The sequence below is a fragment of the Oculina patagonica genome, chromosome 9, assembly GCF_052425735.1.
Source record: "Oculina patagonica isolate OP01 chromosome 9, crgOcupat, whole genome shotgun sequence".
NCBI classification, from domain to species: domain Eukaryota; kingdom Metazoa; phylum Cnidaria; class Anthozoa; order Scleractinia; family Oculinidae; genus Oculina; species Oculina patagonica.
The window spans coordinates 4470987-4490971 of NC_135766.1; the positions used below are offsets into that span (position 1 = coordinate 4470987).

Consider the following 19985-nt stretch of genomic DNA (forward strand, 5'->3'; position numbering starts at 1 on the left):
GCTAATTTGCACAAGGATAATTACACCGCAACTCAGTTGAAAGATGGATTCAATAAAAGTCGAAAACTACAAGAAATTAAAGCCAAAGAGCTACATAACAATGCTAATGTTTCAATAAACGATTATGGAAATTCTTTAGAAGATGTAAATAGCTTTGCATTACATTTAGATGTAGAAATAAATATAATCGATAGTGAGCAATTCAATGAGATTATATATACTTCCAATAAGGGAAAAGCTGATAAAATTTATCTATACAAAACACGGAATCATTTTGATGTTATAAAATCAATGACAGCTTTTTTAAATGTAGCATATTTCTGTCATTCTTGTAAAAAAACTTATACGAAACGTGATAAACATAAATGTCCTCAGAAATGCTTATGTTGTTTTAAATATTTTTCAGATGGTAATAAATGTGATGGTAAAGACGTCACCTGCAATCACTGCAATCGTGTTTTCCATGGTAATAGTTGTTTTAAAAACCATACTAGTAACCGATCGAAAAAAGATGGAAATGATTCAGTATGTAGCAGTGTAGCAAAATGTTTAAAATGCAATCAAATTATACTAAAACCATATATTAAAATACATAAATGTGGTTACAAAATGTGTAATAATTGTAATAGCTATTGTGAAAGCAAACATAAATGTTTCATGAAAAAGATCAAGTGTAAGGGTGGAAATTGCATCAAAAATAGCAAAAAACCATGCCGATTAAATAAAAACATTCTCAAAAAAGATTATTGCTACTCATGTAAAACGTATAATGAAAAATATTTATTTTTTGATTTCGAATGTACACAAAACACTGGAATACACGACGTCAATTTAGCTATCTGTCATGATTTCAATGGTAATGAATCAATCTTCAATGATATTAATGATTTTTGTAATGGAATTCTAAATGAAAAATATAAAGGATACACCCTTCTTGCTCATAATGGCAAATCGTATGACAATCATTTTATACTAAAATGGTGTATAGATAATGGTTTCAAACCTTATTGTATTTTCACTGGTGCAAAAATTATGATGATGGAAATTTCACAATTAAGAATCAAAATAATCGACAGCTTAAATTTCATTCAACAATCGTTATCATCGTTTCCTAAAACGTTTGGTTTAAACGAGTTGAAAAAAGGATATTTTCCACATTATTTCAACAAAGTTTGTAATCAAAAGTATATAGGAGAGATGCCTTCCAAAAAACATTATGGCTATAATCAAATGAAAACACAAGATAGAGAGAAATTTTTACAATGGTATAATGAGCGTGTTAATGAAAATTATGTTTTCGATTTCAAAAAAGAAATAATTGAATACTGTAGGTCAGATGTTGATATATTAAGAAGATGTATGTTAAAATTCAGGCAAGATTTCATGAATCAAGAAAATATCGATCCATTAAAATACATCACAATAGCTGGTGTTTGTATGGCTATTTATAGAGGGAATTATATGCCAAAAAATACCATAGCTGTGGTTGATAATGTTGTTCAAACAGAAAACCATAGTGCAGTCAGTATTGCATGGCTTGATTACATTGGTGAGAAAAATAAAATTAAGATTCAGCATGCTTTGGCAGGAGGTGAAAAACTTATCAGTAACAAATTAAAAGTAGATGGTTTTTGTGAGTCTACAAATACTGTTTATGAATTTCAAGGTTGTTTCTGGCATGGTTGTCCAGATTGTTACAAGGCTGATGTTATCAATAATAAGAATCAAAGTGATATGGGTACTTTGTATAATAAAACACAAGAAAAAAATAACAAAATAACAACGGCTGGTTACAATCTTATTGAAATGTGGGAATGTAAATTAAAAAATGATAAAAGTTTTCAGAAATATTATAAAAATGATTGGAATAGAGAAGTGGTTGGACCACTAAACCCTAGAGATGCTTTCTATGGCGGTCGGACTAATGCTACCAAATTATTGTATAAATTCAAAGAAGGCGAATGTGGTAAATATGTTGATTTTTGTTCCCTGTATCCAACAGTTCAGTTTTACAAAAAATATCCCATTGGTCATCCTAAAAAAATAATATCACCAGATAAATATAACACGGAATGGTACGGTTTTATAAAATGTAAAATTTTGGCACCAAGAGAATTATACCATGCCGTTCTACCTAAGAAAATCAAATGTGAAAAGGCTGAAAAGCTAATGTTCCCTCTGTGTATATCATGTGCTAAATCAAAACAAAAAGACACATGCCAACATAGTGAAAATGAACGGTCTTTTATAGGAACGTGGACATCCGATGAACTCAATAAAGCCATTGAAAAAGGTTATAATATCATAAAAATATATGAGGTATGGCATTTTGAGGAGTCATCTGACGATTTATTCAAAGGATACATTAAAAAATTCATGAAACTAAAACTTGAATCATCAAGCTATAATTTTAAAAATGACAAAGAAGAATTTATTTTCAGAAATAAAGTCAAAACGAATTTAGACATTGAATTAGGTAAATTACATGAAAATGCAGGTTTACGAGCCATTTCAAAGATGTGTTTAAACAGTCTTTGGGGTAAATTTGGCCAACGAAATAACATGAATCAGTGTAAATACGTAACTGATATAAATGAATTTTACCAAGTAGTTATAGATGACACAATAGATAATTTAAACATGAATTTCATAAATGAAGAAATGGTGCAAATGAGCTACACTTACAAAGATCAGTTTGTTGATAACAGCTATAATACGAATATATACATTGCATGTTTCACGACCAGCAGTGCACGGTTAATGTTGTATGAAAAACTTGACTATTTAGATAAACAGGTGTTATATTTTGATACCGATAGTATTGTGTATATTGAATCCCAGAATGGTAAGACAATAGAAACAGGCGATATGCTAGGCGATTTAACAGATGAGTTAGACGGTGATGTTATAAATAATACATTCGTTTCTGGAGGTCCAAAGAATTACAGTTTCACATATGGAAATAATAAACAGAAATGTGTTATCAAAGGTTTCAGGTTAAACCATGAAAATTCCCAGATACTGAATCACGCAAATATGATTAAAATTGTAAAAAACGAAATCAAAGAACTCACATTAGTAAATGAAAATAAAATAACCAGACAGAATAAACAAATTGTAAACAAATATGAAGAAAAGGTATACACCTTCGGATATGACAAGCGCGCAATAAAATACATATCGGATAGCTGTATAGAAACATATCCTTATGGATATTAAAGACAAACTCATCTGTTTATCCTAGGTTATGATCTTAGGTTTTGATTTTCATTATGTCAACGAGGTTTGTTTTAAACGCACTAAGATGCAAGATTTTTAAAAAAGAGTATAAGAGATTCATGAAAAAACGCATAAAAATAAAAACATACACTATATATATAGATAAATGACCAACATGAAAATAAACATGGAAAATTTAAAGAAAATATGTTTCAAAGCAGATACATTCAAAAATATGTCTGATGACGCAATAAACACACTGAAGTATATCGTAACATTAAAAGAATTATCAAAACTCGGAGATTTGGTATATGAAAATCTAGACACTTTAGTATATTTAGAAAAAAAACTAAAACAAGATGGACATTGCAAGCCATTAACAAAATTATTAAATGAAGAAAATGAAACAAGTAAATACCTATGTAACATTTACAATGATTTAAACAGTGTATTATCCGACCTTGAAAAAGAAAAAATGAATTCAAAAATAACAAAAATCATAATCGTTTTAGAAGATAATTCACAACAGATATTCAGTACAAGAGATTTACCATGATAATAACAACAGCATAAAAACTCGGCTTGTTTAAAAGCACTGTATCCAAAATTTTGAAAAAGAGTATAAGAAGTTTTTTTAAAATATTGTCAAAAATAATCAAAGATTATTTTTATCATTTAATCAAGGTATAGTTTATAGATTTGGCTTCAAGGTTTGGTTTCCATTTTTTGACCTTGGGTTGACCTAGGGTTGATTCTGAGATTTGATTTCAGTTTAGGTTTTTCACTTTGGCTTCAGATTTAGTTTTTCAGATTTAGTTTTTCAGATTTGGCTTCAGTTTTGGAATCCAGTGCTGATAGTAGTTATGTACTAAATCTCTAAGGCAAAAAATTTTTTGCCTCAGAGTGTAGTACATTACTACTGTCATATTTACTTTGCATAAAAGCGGCCTAAATGGCTTAAAAAAAATTGCAGATAACTTTTATTTCGATTCAGCACCATAAAATTCTTTACTATGCAAAATCATCTATGCTTTGAAGAATTTCTTAGTGATACATTAGATTTATTCTGAAAATGACACTTATAACAGCCCGGCACAGTTATCAGATTTGATAACCACGGCCAAAACAAACCATTAGCCAATCAACCCCCAAGTTTGAGCTCATGTGACATGTTATCATGGCAACAGTTCTCATTTTAATATGGCGGCCATTTCAAGAAAGCTTGTTTATAGATACGGCTCTCAGTTAAATGCGACTCAAATTGTACACTAAATTAAAGACAAAAAAGTCTACACTTGAATTTCCTCTTGGCCGCATGCATTTACGTTTAAATTCTTGTCGAAAATAACAGACAAAGCATATTTAGATTAGATCATCGAACGCGCGCGGTCTTAGATCTTAGGTCTTAGGTTTCCGGACATCCGGAGTTTATTAGCTTTTATTGTGTTCCCCTTGCTTGTAAAATAGTATTTCTCCAAATTTGTTGAGACTTTTGAATTTGTCCAAGTGTACTGGTATACCAATATAACCGTGAATGTCTTTATTTGAAGCAATTTCATCACCAACGCTGCTAATATTTATTAACTAAGACAAGAACGAAACCGATACAAAGGTAGAGAAATAAAAGATGCGTTGTTTATTGAGTTCATACTCAGAACTTCTTCGTCTCAGTGCCTTCGGCGGTCAGTTGCTTCGATGATCTGTTGAATAAAGAAATATTTGGGTTAATAAGCGTGACAAGATGAAAGAGAAAAATATACCGTCTACCGCAGTCACGCGCTTCGAATTTACATAACAATTGTTCGGAGCCGATATGTTGAAGATTCAAAAGTAGGTGTATTACTCGCTCTGAAAGCGTGTTGCGCGAAGAATAAGTTGAATAAATCTGTTACTCGTTCTGTAAGCGGATTGCACGAAGGATATATGTTGAGCAGATGTGTATTACTCGTTCTGAAAGCGTGTATAACAAACAAAATAAAGCCCGCTCATTACAAATTCAAAGACTTTGTGACTACGTGCCGCGATAACAATTGCTCATAATACTTCGCTAATTTCACTGTCTACCACTAAACGATTGTAGACGGTACCACTTCGCCCTCTAAACATAAGCAGTAAAGAAACAAACGAACGATTTTCTAGATCTGTATGCAAAATGAAAGAGATAAATATACCGTCTACCGCAGTAAAGCAGTTCATGATATTACATAACAATCGTTCGAAGGATATGTCCAAGATTGGAAAGTAGATGTGTAGTACTCGTTCTGAAAGCGTGTTGCGCGATGGTTAAGCCGAATAAACAGATAAATGTGTATTACTCGTTCTGTAAGCGGGTTGCGCTTTCTGAATAACATATCTGTCATGTCTCTATAGCTTAAAAAGGACCTTTAGTGAAGTCTTCTGTAAACAAAAGCTTGGCATGTTTGAGTGTTTTGTGCAAAGTGATGCATGCGTGTGAAAGCGAAGGAGTTTAGTTTTCATTCTTGCGATTCTAAGAGAACACGTGAATGCAAGTGAATGCAACGTAATATATTTTCAATAAATGGAAAACGAAAATAAGTAAAGTGTTATTTTAAAACACAACGAATGTTTTTGGGGTTAATTAATACTCTGGTAACTAGCATCGACTATTAGCTCTTTAGCACCGATATTCTTCTTGACGGAATAACTTTTTGCGGGCCAAAATTAATCAGGAATGTACAAAAATTAACACATTTAATAAAATGGGTCACATTTAGTGAAAAGTTATTTGTTGCAATATTTAAAGAAATAAGCTCTGAAACAAAGAGTAAATTTATATATTTATAATTCACGCCTTATTTCGAGTGCTTCCTTGTATTTTCATTTACCAAAATATTTGTTAAGGTTTTCACCAGAGAGATGTCGCTGATAGTCCGGGGCCATGTGTAATTCCGTGGGCTTTTCATGAACATTTCAGTTTCTTTGCAGAAATCTATAAGTTTGAGCCAAAATTCCAGAATTGTGGAAAAAGAATTACAGTGTCTTGAAATAGCCAATAGGCAATGCCTTTTATAGATCTACAACAGACTTAACAGTACACGTATGCAAAGGTTTGTGTAGTATGGAAGCATTATGGGATAGTATACAGGGCCAAACTCGGTTTTCCTTATTTATGCAAATTAGATTTCGGGGTCAAAATCTAGATTTCGGGGTCAAAATCTAAATAAGTCTTAAACTACTTCAAAAAAATTGCAGACAACTTTTTTGCGATTCAGTACCTTTTAAACTATAGATTTCTGCAAAGAAACTAAAATGTTCATGAAATGCCCACGGGGACAATTTTTCTGACACATGGCCCCAGACTATGATCCGAAGAAAAACCATTACAATAATGAAAAACGAGCATTTTAATTGTTTGGAAAAAAAGAATACTAAAAGGATGTGGAAACCTTACGCTTTTAGAAACAAAACCGAAACCATGCATTGAATCTACAGTATGCTATTTTCGAGTTAGATAAATCAGGACGAATTCATTTCATCGTTTTGCTTTCTTTCGCGGATAACCGGAAGACAAATCAATTTTCAATTTTCCGGAACGTAGGTAACCACTTTGCAACGATCTATAGTGGGGTCAAAACTGAAAATTGTCAATTCCTCAAAATGTACCGAAGAGCAGTTTACTATAATTCAATTGAGAATATAATTTCATTTATTGAGTAGATTAAAATATCAACCAACTTGATACTAAAATATATAACAAAATACCACTGCGAGAATGTGAGATAATTTGATTGTTTCAGATCAATGCCGTAAGTTGGAGTTCCCAGGCTCTTACTTCTTCTATGGAGAACGTCTGATCAATCACGTGATAAGAACCATTAAAGTATTGGACCAGGACTCCTGTGAATTTCAATGCTACCTTGAACACAACTGTGTCAGCATCAACTTTGAATTCACAGGATCACGCAACTGTGACTTGAATAATTCAACCCATAAAGAGCACGACAAGGACCTGGAGAAAAGAAACGGTTATGTATATCATGGGACAAATGTAAGAATAAATGTTGCGCACATCGAGTCTTTTAATACAAGAAGTAAATAGAATCGACTGATGCGTTACGCAGCAATTCAGATTGACACTACACCAAGTTTTAATTTGGGTTGCACCTCTAGACATAAATTAATACAGTCCTACCTATATTAAGTGGCCACGTATAAAGCGGCCCCCTCCATTAAGCGGCCAATTCCCAAAGTCCCGATTTCTTTGTCAGTAAACTGCTGTATTTGAAACCCTATATTCAACGGCCACCCCTATTAAGCGGCCGCGGCCACCTTTTTGCCGTCGCAAGTGTATTATTTATGTGTTTTTTTACTTCCATTAAGCGGCCAGCAAATTATATTTACAAGCGAAATGATGAAATATATATCTTGAGCACAATTTTTTCACGTACTAACTGTCGATGCAAAAACGCCTAAGAAACTTGTCTGCATCTGTTTCTGTACATTATCAACTTGAAGAAATACACTGTACATTCCTACTACGTGCCCTCTGTGTTAAAACTAGAACCAAACATGGGCTGGAAATGCACTTGATGTTTTGTTACGATTAATTTTGGATTCATCTTCATATATGTTCACTTTTTAAAGCATGTTACTATAAAAAGTCAATAACATCGCGTTAAACCTCTATTAGTTGGCAAAGCTCCGTTAAGCGGCCAAATTTCAAAGTCCCAAGGGTGGCCGCTTAATAGAGGTCGGATTGTATAAATATACTGTTTAAAAGCCACACGAACCCCAGTATAACAAACAAACATTGTCTGCTTAAAAAGTGTGTGAATTAACTTGATTATTTGTTTAAAACTTAATAGGAAAAAGAATATGCGGCTAGAGATTATTCATGTATTCCATTATAATAAGCACAACCAAATTGGCTGAAATGAATCAATCATCAACTTACTTGAACCATTCCGTTGTTTATTAAGAATGCCTGTGGTGAGGCTCCCTGTAAGAACAACGCAACCTGTCAATCCGGTTTTACAAGCAAACGGTACCGTTGCCTATGTTTTTCTGGATTCACGGGTGAAAACTGTGAAGATGGTAAGAGATATTCCTTTTTTACTGAAATATTCTCACCGTTGAGTTGCCTGTTTTGTTCCATCATCTTATCTTTTGATATTTTAATGTCCTCGGTTAGTTGGCATTTACTTTTAAAGTAGCCCAACTGGATTTTTAGGGATAACACCGCTCAAGTTTGAGAATTAACTACGTCGCCATTAACAATGCTATCAAAAAACGATCACCACCGTTGTATTACATAAAGATGATTTTTTTTTATGACCAGTGGTATATTGACATCGGAGTTGCCATAGCGCCGAAATGACGTCATTACGTTTTTAACTTCCCCATTTTCCTATTCACTATACTCACATTGTAAACTGTATTTTTATTTATTTTTGGTTTTTGTTTTCAGATATTAACGAGTGCGTTCAAAACACGCATAATTGCAGTCAAAATGCGTTGTGTGAAAATAACGAGGGATCATTTAACTGTACGTGTAAGCCTGGCTTCACAGGAAATGGACACGATTGCACAGGTGAATGTACACAAATCCTACATGAAGTAGAAAAATAAGGCCTGGTTTGAAGGTCACATTTACCATTTGCTGAACCTTATTCAGGAATTACAGATGCATGTAAAGTTTGACGTAGACATCAGTTAATGCGAATTTGCCGCATCTTTGAATTAACTTACTTTAAATTAAACAACACCAGCAACAACAAAAACCCTTTTTAAGTCGTGAATAACGACTTATTGCGGTCTGCTGCGATTAAATTTGTGTAAACTCCCTTGGTAACCTGGCAATTTTATATTAAGTTTTAATTAAGTTCAAAATGGCGGATGAACGGCACAAGGGCTGGTTTCACGAGTTGTAATGCGAACTTGTGGATGTACATCAGGAGAATACGAATATTTTTTCCTTTCTGGAAGGAATTTTTCTAGTGAGGCTACTGCTCGAATCTACATTTACACACAATGCAACGGAAAGGATGGCCAAGGAAGCAAGAAACTTGCACGCCGAACAATAGCTTATTTTGAAAGTCCGCGGATATGAAATTATCTTTCATGATCATTGAAATGCAATCAAATAGTTGGTAAGTAATAAATCACCCTAAATAAGGTTGTATTTTCCGCTACAAATTAGTCTTATGCACTCAGCAAGATTAAACTGATGCGTTTCAAAACAATTAGAGATATCTATAGTTGGCTTGCTTTGTCTTTCGGTCGATCATTTATTTGCACGTTCGTCAAGTTTTTGTATCTAGTAATATTTTATATTCGTTGTCACACTCTCGTTAACGAAATTCCCAAGAACATCTATCTCGTGACTTAAACTTAAATCAAAATTTCCTCTGGCATTCGTAGCTCATTAGGTAGCAAGCCTTTAGTGAATGATAAATTTGCTCTGCTTTTGAAGGCAAAACTACATTTGTAAACACAGTATTATGCATCAGTCCCTTACAATTATTTTTTCTTCATACACATGGTCTGTCAAAAAAGGGACATATTAGTTCAACTGTGGTAATTATAGTTCTCCAGGGGTGTATCATTGCACTCAGATAATTTTTTGCTTTGTCAACATCCACTGAGTGCTATGGGGTAGACATTCAAAGAAATTTAACATTAATTCAAAGGGTGAGAGTACTATTGTTAGCGGCTATTAATTTTAGCGATTTTTTCTGTGCAAGATTTAGCGACTATTTAATATAGGGATTTTCCAAAAACTTCAAGAACTAGTAATATCATGTAAACCAGCTTTTACTGGCCGGTGATGAACATATGGCTAAGATGAAAATAAATGTTCAGTAAAAGAAAAATACTACCGTATCTTGACATTGAATGCACATAAATTGCATTGCCTAAAAGAACAAAGTTACCAGCACAGGCGTCCCAAACTCACGATTCGAGAAATCGATGGAATAAACGATTTATGAAGTCATATGAATGATTTATGCGAGCGTATGAATAATTTATGTAAGCGTACGAGTGAGTTATTTTAAGCGCATCGAGTGGGACGTGACTGCTTGAAGTCGCGCGGTGTTGTGTTACAAATTAGACCGTTGGAGATTTTGAGCGCTCTATAAGACTTTGTATGGAGTTTAAAATAACGCGGAATAAAAGCGCTCGACGAAATAAAATTTTACATTTTTTTCAATGAAATAAAGAAAATGTACTCACCTTTCTTGAATCCTGTTGTCCTTTTGGGCTATTTCATCGTTTTTGGGGGTTTTCAGGTTCTAGTCGTACCCTTCACTTCGTCTTATGAAGGGTACGACTAGAACCTGAAAACCCCCCAAAAACGATGAAATAGCCCAAAAGGACAACAGGATTCAAGAAAGGTGAGTACATTTTCTTTATTTCATTGAAAAAAATGTAAAATTTTATTTCGTCGAGCGCTTTTATTCCGCGTTATTTTAAACTCCATACAAAGTCTTATAGAGCGCTCAAAATCTCCAACGGTCTAATTTGTAACACAACACCGCGCGACTTCAAGCAGTCACGTCCCACTCGATGCGCTTAAAATAACTCACTCGTACGCTTACATAAATTATTCATACGCTCGCATAAATCATTCATATGACTTCATAAATCGTTTATTCCATCGATTTCTCGAATCGTGAGTTTGGGACGCCTGTGTTACCAGTATCCATTTTTGTGTTCCATTAGGGTGGGAAGGGGGTACCGGGGAGGTACTTGAAATTTGACCAAGGCAAATTTTAGCAAGTATTTAATTTAGCGATTTTCGCCCAAAACTCACTAAAATCGCTAAAATGTAATAGCCACTAATATAACAATAGTAACCTTAAGGTCGATTTCTGTACATGTCCTATGCCTCCCCACCCCCCAAATAAATGCATGCAGTCATCTCAGCCGAAAAGGAACCTGGTTGCATGCCATGCTGATAAATAACAAATTGCTTACACTTAGATGGTTTGATGTACGTGTTGTCCTACAGATTAATTTTAACAAGGCACATAGCATTTTGAATTAATTTACAGATTCGCCAAAACAATATCCTGCAATACAGCACATCACTGAACTCTGCATGGGGCTAGGCTGTCAAGAGGTGTGGGCTGGAATGAACATCCTACAGTAACTTGTATGAAACATATGATCAGAAAAAATAATTTTATTTCAAATTTACTCTCATTTCACAAACAGTGAATACTGCTCTCTATAAATTGACTTTTAGCAGACTGTACAGCTTGAAAAGAAATACAGTGGAACCCCGATATAACGATATGCCAAGGGAGCAGTAAAACTATATCGTTATATCGGGGTATCGTTATATCGAAACTCCCGATATAACGATATGGCCGTAAAATAACCGAAAATATCGTTATATCGGGGTCAAGCTAACATGTACTTCGATGTACTTCTTTACTGGATAATGAGGCTTAAAACACAGTATCAAAATTGTATATCATCATACAACAGCTGTTGTCAAAAACGTTAGAGATTACTCGATAACAGTAAAGTTATTGTATTAAAATCAGGGTTTTGCTTAAATTTTGACTGTGTTCTGTTAATATCGGTATATGGGGGAAGATTTTACGTTCGGTTCGCTAAATTCTCATCGTTATATCGGGAATATCGTTATATCGAAGATCGTTATATCTGGGTTCTGTCCCATACATTTTACTGTAACATTTGCCGGGACATAGAATTAATATTCATCGTTATATCGGGAATATCGTTATATCGAAGATCGTTATATCGGGGTTCTACTGTATTTGGAAGTCATTGTTATTAACTACTGAAAACAAAGAGTTAAAGATAAACAAGCTTTAAGGTTCAGATCCTTTAATCCAACATGGCCACCAAATCTATGCAGGGTGGCTAGCAATGTATAGAGATTATTTAAAAACGAATTAATAAGGCTGATTAAAATGCATTCATTTGATGACTTTCGTGGCATGTAAAGGGGTAAAGTGAACTTTTTGGTTGCAAGTAAAGATACCAGAAAAGGAAATAAGCAGCAGTTTTCATTTGTTACATGTATCAGGCCTCTAAATTGATAATAAAGTATGTTGACTTCACTGTTTCCTGCCAATTGCAATACTTAGAAGTCACATGTATGAGGCATCTGTTAGTTTCTTTTAACTATTTGCCTTCTGTCACAGTGTCTGCCATTCTTTAACAGAGAAAAATGTATGTCGAATAATACCACTGTCCTGTATAAAATGGCTGAGTTACCTGGTCATTAATTAAAGAACCCTTTAGTAAATGTGAAACAGTTTGGTGAAAAAAAATTCCCTAGCTTCTTTCCATTACCAGCTTCGCAGCATCTTAAGGTACCTCATATCTTGTTACCACTATACGTGTCTCTCTCAGCATTAATTATTTTAAGCTCTGAAATAATCTTTACTTCTTAGCTGCTTAGCTAGAAGGCCTCGATGGACTACTGGATGGTTAGTTTTCAGTTAGAATATGGGGTTATTTATCACTTACCAGCTAGAAATTTAAACATGACTCAACTATGACGTACGTTTAACAGACTTCATAGACAATTACAAAATTTGTCGTTTGTCAGCAGACATTTTAAATTTATTTTGGCTAATTCTGGGCTATCAGTTTATAATATACCACATTCACGACTTTGCTCATAGAGCCTTTGATTTTAAGTCGTGAATGACGACTTATTGCGGTTTGCTGGAGAAATTCAATTAAATTTGTGTTAACTCCCTTGGTAACCTGGCAATTTTATATTAAGTTTAAATTAAGTTCAAAATGGCGGACGAACGTGGGCTGGTTTCCCGAGTTGTAATGCGAACTTGTGGATGTACATCAGGAGAATACGAATATTTTTTCCTTTCTGGAAGGAATTTTTCTAGTGAGGCCAGTGCTCGAATCCACATTTACACACAATGCAACGGAAAGGATGGCCAAGGAAGCAAGAAACTTGCACGCCGATATTTTGAAAGTCCGCGGATATGAAATTATCTATCATTGAAATGCAATGAAATAGTTGGTAAGTAATATTAAACCCTAAATAAGGCTGTATTTTCCGCTACAAATTAGTCTCACTCAGCAAGATTAAACTGATGCGTTTCGAAACAATTAGAGATATCTATAGTTGGCTTGCTTTGTCTTTCGGTCGATCATTCATTTGCACGTTCGTCAAGTTTTTGTATCTAGTAATATTTTATACTCGTTGTCACACTCTCGTTAACGAAGTTCCCAAGTACATCTATCTCGTGACTTAAACTTAAATCAAAATTTCCTCTGGCATTCGTAGCTCATTAGGTAGCAAGCCTTATCATGTTATGTGAATGATAAATTTGCTCTGCTTTTGAAGGCAAAACTACATTTGCTGACATTTGTAAACACAGTATTATGCATCAGTCCCTTACAATTATTTTTCCTTCCGCTGGTCTGTCAAAAAAGGGACATATTAGTTCAACTGTGGTAATTGTAGCTTCTCCAGGGGTGTATCATTGCACTCAGGTAATTTTTTGCTTTGTCAACATCCACTGAGTGCTATGGGGTAGACATTCAAAGAAATACTGAGAGAGCACTATTGTTAGCAGCTATTAATTTTAACGATTTTTTCTGAGCAAGATTTAGCGACTATATAGGGATTTTCCAAAAACTTCAAAAAATAGTAATATCGTGTAAACCAGCTTTTACTGGCCGGTGATGAATATATGGCTAGGATGAAAATAAATGTTCAGTAAAAGAAAAAGACTACCATATCTTGACATTGAATGAACATAAATTGCATTGCCTAAAAGAACAAATATAATAAAAGTTACCAGTATCCATTTTTGTGGGCATGTACTAAAACCCGAAACAACGAAACGAAATCACCGAAACGAAACGACCGAAACGAGCGAAACCACCGAAACGAGAGAAACGAAACCTCCGAAACAACCGAAACGGCCGAAACGAGCGAAACAAAACTAAATCACCGAAACAGACAAAACCAATTACAATAATTGAGAGCTAACTGTAAACAGGCTAACCGGAGTGCATAGTAGGCTAACCTAAGTGAAAAGTAGGCTAACCGGAGTGTGTAGTAGGCTAACAGGAGTGTATAGTAGGCTAACCGGAGCGAATGGTAGGCTAACCGGAGTGTATACTAGGCTAAATTGAGTGCATAGTACGGTAAGCGGCGAAAATATTGAAGTTGTGCTTGTTTTGGTAATTTTGTTTCGTTTCGCTCGTTTCGGACGTTTCGGTTGTTTCTGTGGTTTCGTTTCGGTCGTTTTGGCGGTTTCGGTCGTTTCGTTTCGGTGGTTTCGTTTCGTTGTTTCGGGTTTTAGTACATGCCATTTTTGTGTTCCATTAGGGTGGGAAGGGGGTACCGGGGAGGTACTTGAAATTTGACCAAGGCAAATTTTAGCAAGTACTAAATTTAGCGATTTTCGCCCAACTCACTAAAAGCGCTAAAATGTAATAGCCACTAATATAACAATAGTAACCTTAAGGTCGATTTTTGTACATGTCCTATGCCTCCCCCCCCCCCCTCATCTCAGCCGAAAAGGAACCTTGCTGATAAATAACAAATTGCTTACACTTAGATGGTTTGTTGTACGTGTTGTCCTACAGATTTATTTTAACAAGGCACATAGAATTTTGAATTAACTTACAGATTCGCCAAAACAATATCCTGCAATACAACACATCACTGAACTCTGCATGGGGCTAGGCTGTCAAGAGGTGTGGGCTGGAATGAACATCCTGCCGTAACTTGTATGAAACACATGATCAGAAAAATAATTTTATTTCAAATTTACTCTCATATATTTTTCACAAACAGGGAATACTGCTCTCTATAAATTGACTTTTAGCAGACTGTATAGCTTGAAAAATAAAATATTTGGAAGTTATTGTTATTGACTGCTGAAAACAAAGAGTAAAAGATAAACAAGCTTTAAGGTTCAGATCCTTTAATACAACATGGCCACCAAATCTATGCAGGTTGGCTGGCAATGTATAGAAATTATTTAAAAATGAATTAATAAGGCTGATTAAAATGCATTGATGATTTTCGTGGCATGTAAAGGGGTAAAGTAAACTTTTTGGTTGCAAGTAAAGATACCAGAAAAGGAAATAAGCAGCAGTTTTCATTTGTTACATGTATCAGGCCTCTAAATTGATAATAAATTATGTTGACTTTACTGTTTCCTGCCAATTTCAATTCTTAGAAGTCACATGTATGAGGCATCTGTTAGTTTCTTTTAATTATTTGCCTTCTGTCACAGTGTCTGCCATTCTTTAACAGAGAAAAATGTATGTCGAATAATACCACTGTCCTGTATAAAATGGCTGAGCTACCTGGTTATTAATTAAAGAACCCTTTAGCAAATGTGAAACAGTTTGGTGAAAAAAAATTCCCTAGCTTCTTTCCATTACCAGCTTCGCAGCATCTTAAGGTACCTCATATCTTGTTACCACTATACGTGTCTCTCTCAGCATTAATTATTTTAAGCTCTGAAATAATCCTCACTTCTTAGCTGCTTAGCTAGAAGGCCTCGATGGACTACTGGATGGTTAGTTTTCAGTTAGAATGTGGGGTTATTTATCACTTACCAGCTAGAATTTTAAAAATGACTCAACTATGACGTACGTTAACAGATTTCATAGACAATTACAAAAATTGTCGTTTGTCAGCAGACATTTAAAATTTATTTTGGCTAATTCTGGGCTATCAGTTTATAATATACCACATTCACGACTTTGCTCATAGAGCCTTTGATTATAAAGTCGATGTCACTTGCTATTACATGATTTGATAGTACTTAACCCTCCATGAATACAATTTTGTCCATAGAAACATTTCATTAGCACAAATACATAGAATAACTGCCGCAGTGTCCATTGCTGTGCAAGCTGAATGGTTGATATATTTGTTGTTTAGAAAGAGAGAACCCTTACAACTTTTACATTGCCCAGGCTTTTGTTTTCCCGGATTTTCCAAATCTCAGTCCTAGTTTTATTTTTTTTTTGTTGATTCCCGGTCAAAGTGACCTTAATCCCATTTTTCCAGTGTAAAGTTGTCCAAATCTCAGTTCCCATTTCCTCTTCAGGCCCCTTACATTTTCCTAAATATCTGTACTCACATTGTAAACTATATTTTATCATTTTTTTGTTTTTGTTTTCAGATACTAACGAGTGCGTTCAGAACAGCCATAATTGCAGCCAAAATGCGTTGTGTGAAAATAACGAGGGATCATTTAACTGTACGTGTAAGCCTGGCTTCACAGGAAATGGACACGATTGCACAGGTGAATGTACACAAGTCCTACATTTCAAGGTCATATATTTCACATTTGCTAAATCTAATTCAGGAATTACAGATGTATGTGAAGTTCGACGTAGAAATCAATTAACGCGACTTCTGCTGCATCTTTGAATTTGCCAGTCAAATAGACAGACAGAAGCCCGACGGTTGCTTTATACGTCGAACCTCACGTGAGCCGAACTGAATGCATTAATTATTATAATGAATTTGCAAATATGACAGAGTTCGTTATGCATAAAATTAAGGCGGCAACTGAGTCAACTGCTTTGTTAATCATTTTATATTTTGTCGTTCTAGCTGTTGACTTTTGTACCAATCAGAGTCCTTGCCAAAATGGTGGTGTTTGTGAAAGTACCGTTGACGGGTATCTCTGCAAGTGTGGATTCGGTTTCGCTGGGGCTAATTGTGAGAACAGTAAGTCCATCTTTCACATGTGTAGGTCCCAAAATGTCATGATAAACCGATTAAACTAAGTGTCAACTTGAAAAAGGTTTTTTTTATATATATAAGATCTTTTCAATGCTGGAATTTGGGATTTATAGTACTCGAGCTGATAGTTTATTTGATGGCAATTCCTGAAACGAAGGTGGCTGGTCAGCAGTCCTCCTTGTACGATGACGTCATCGCGCTGAATTGTTTCGGGTCTCATCAAAATAAAACCATTTCTGCATTCACTAAGTTGTAAGGTAAAATCAGAAGAAGAAAAAAGTGCTGTTTTTTGCTATAATGCTTTGTAGTACTTTGTGGCGAATTACAGTTTTTTGCTGTGCTTTGCGTTGCTTTGATATGTTTTCATTAAACAACGCCACTGCGGGCTCGCATGGATTGGCGACCAAAATATGTTTTTTTTTTCTTTACCTGAATTATATACCCTGCCAGGTTTTCACATTGCAATGATGATGATTTTTATTTGCAGATTTTGCACTAAATTCGACTATACTGTCGAAAAATGAATCTTATCTCTCCCATCTTCACCGGTTCATTGCGCCTGTTGTTGGCAATGACTCTCAATGGCTGCTTTGTTACCGCGCTTTCATGCATGGCTGGGATGCCAGTACCTTTCATAGTCAGTGTGACGAAAAGAAAAACTCTGTTACAATCATAGAAAAGGGTAATTACGTTTTTGGAGGATACACGGACATTCCATGGGGTAAATGACTTACTTATAGTTGTCGTCTTGTCGTCAGTTTGACTCACTGTCTGACTGACTGTCTTACTGTGTGTTTGTTTGCCCTTTTACCTTTCTATCAAACATTAGCACAACCCAGCTGCCGTCTATTTGAAAAACGCGCGATCTGATTGGCTACACAGGTGCCTTCTATCGATCGTTAGACCGCTCTCGGAGCGCGCGCTCAGTTTTTCGCTAAATTTTATCAACAAATCCTTCAAAAAATCAACTCCAGCGATATTGTGTGTTTAATAGATCAGACACTGGGTTATGCTAAAACAATTAGACGGCTCGTTCTCGATTTCTACCAGCTTTTGATAGTTGGCGAGGGGCGAAACCTTAAGCTTGCCGTCTAATTGTTAATTAGACCATGTCATCGTTCACCTTTCAATTTTCTTTATTGTTCCAATTTAAATTGTTTTGTAGTACCCTGTGCTCTAGGGGCAAAGACAAAGGACCGGCAAGGTCGCTGTTGCGTATTTCCTTTCACATATGGAGGGACAACTTACCACGCATGTACCAATGCAGATTATGGTCAAACATTGTGGTGTTCATTTGACACTAACTACAGTGGCGACTGGGATGATTGCGGTAAGGAAAAGACAACGTTTGAGGATAGGGAATAATTATGTTACAACATGCAATAATGTTTTAAATTAATAATGTAATGTAATCTAGTTTTTCCAGACACTTCAAAGTTCGTCAAAAATACTCCATACCCGTTGTTTTTTCATCTCTCTTCTCAGTGTTTGGAAATGTGATGAAACACTATCTTGACTGTTTGATATAATTACTATACAACATAACAGCAGAGTCCAGAGTATTAATGTTTCCCTGGTAACTGTTTCTAACTTGTGGATTCCGCCGCCTCCGTCGCACCCAACGGTTGCGGTGCGCCAAGCCGACAAGGGGCGACAAGAAACAACTGTGTTTACGGGCTATTTAATGGACAGTGCGTGTTATTTACGCCCGCGCTTTTATTGCACTTTTTTATGGTTCTGCAGCACAATCTGTTTGTGTATTGCGGGCTGAATCTAAACCGTAAACTATATAATTATAAACACGTGGCGCGTTTACTTAAATGAGCATAGTAACTGATTTTTACAGATTTTGAACAACCAAAATGTATATTTGTGATTAAAAATGTGATTGAAAATTTTTTTAACATGGCGCTCACATGAACCACTCGAGAGCTAATTTCGTTGATTGTTATGAAAATTCCGAAAAGCATAAAAAAATCGATTATGATGTTTGCTTAATTTGCACTTATTTTAAACGTCCTTTTTTTTTGGTTTTCTTTTCGTTTTCTTTAGATTCCTCTCCCTACGTTGAATACCGCAGCACAACTAAAGCTTTCATCTTTTCTCTCCAAAATAAAGAAGGATTGGAACCATTTAAAGCTATGGTGAAAGATCCATCGCACGCAGTTTACACGGCACCAAGTTACGGTCCAACATTTGGTGTAGGCCATGATATCCACATTGCAAGTAATGCAAATGGTAACTACCATTCATATACAAACTTTGGCGGCTCATACAGTGTTCCGGATGGAGTAAAAGACGAGCAGACAATCCTAGCTGGGACTCGCCACTTCTTACTCGATGAGGTGGAAGTGTTTTATCTTATTTGATCAATTGTATGAACACGAACACCCGGGGGGGGGGGGCACTCCCATATATGAGCTATATAGGTACGTGCCGCTGTGAAGGGTATGATTTTCAAGCAGTTTAGTCTGGGATAGGGTATAGAAATCAGAAAGTTTTTGTCTAGAATGGGGTAGCATTTGCCGGGAAACTGATCGGTGGTATGACGAATTAAGTCCAAAATAGGAATAGAAACTCAGAAGAGAAAGAGGCTTTTCTAAACATAATTAGTAGAAACTCAGCTGCGTTCTATTGGAAATCCGCGAATCTGATTGGTTCTCTCACTGTTTTCTATTCGCCGATAGAAAACAGTCGCGCGCGCGAAGCTCTTTAAGCGGTAAATTTTCTTGATTTTTGTCTTCAAAGTGCACAATATTGTAGGTTTTGGACTGCAATCCTTTAGAGTTTCTACTAAAACAATTAGACTACTCGCCCTCGTTTTCTATGAGCGATAGTCAACTCGGCTGCGCCTCGTTGACTATTTGCTCATAGAAAACTCGGGCTCGTAGTCTAATTGTTAAATAAAATCATCCCGGCATCATTGTTGACAGATGGTTTTCAATTAAAACACTGATAGTGATACAGTTCTAAAAAAATGCAAGTCTGGGATAGGGTAGGAATTTTTGGTGTCTAGTCTAGTAAAGGGTTGCAAAAATCAGCTGAACATGGTCTGGTATAGGGTAAGGGTTTC

The 19985-nt window shown here is 35.4% G+C and overlaps 1 protein-coding gene across 1 annotated transcript in view; it reads left to right on the forward strand.

Annotated features, from left to right (window-relative positions):
* The window catches only part of LOC144665255 (uncharacterized), a 36771-nt gene extending 17475 nt beyond the window's left edge, over positions 1-19296 (forward strand). Inside the window, exons 2-9 of the mRNA XM_078526465.1 lie at positions 6978-7228; positions 8160-8274; positions 8648-8770; positions 16344-16466; positions 16781-16897; positions 17400-17633; positions 18078-18242; positions 18965-19296. Coding sequence (XP_078382591.1) covers positions 6978-7228; positions 8160-8274; positions 8648-8770; positions 16344-16466; positions 16781-16897; positions 17400-17633; positions 18078-18242; positions 18965-19281 — 1445 coding nt within the window. The 3' untranslated portion in view covers positions 19282-19296. The remainder of the gene's footprint in view (positions 1-6977; positions 7229-8159; positions 8275-8647; positions 8771-16343; positions 16467-16780; positions 16898-17399; positions 17634-18077; positions 18243-18964) is intronic.
* The last annotated feature ends 689 nt before the right edge of the window (positions 19297-19985 follow it).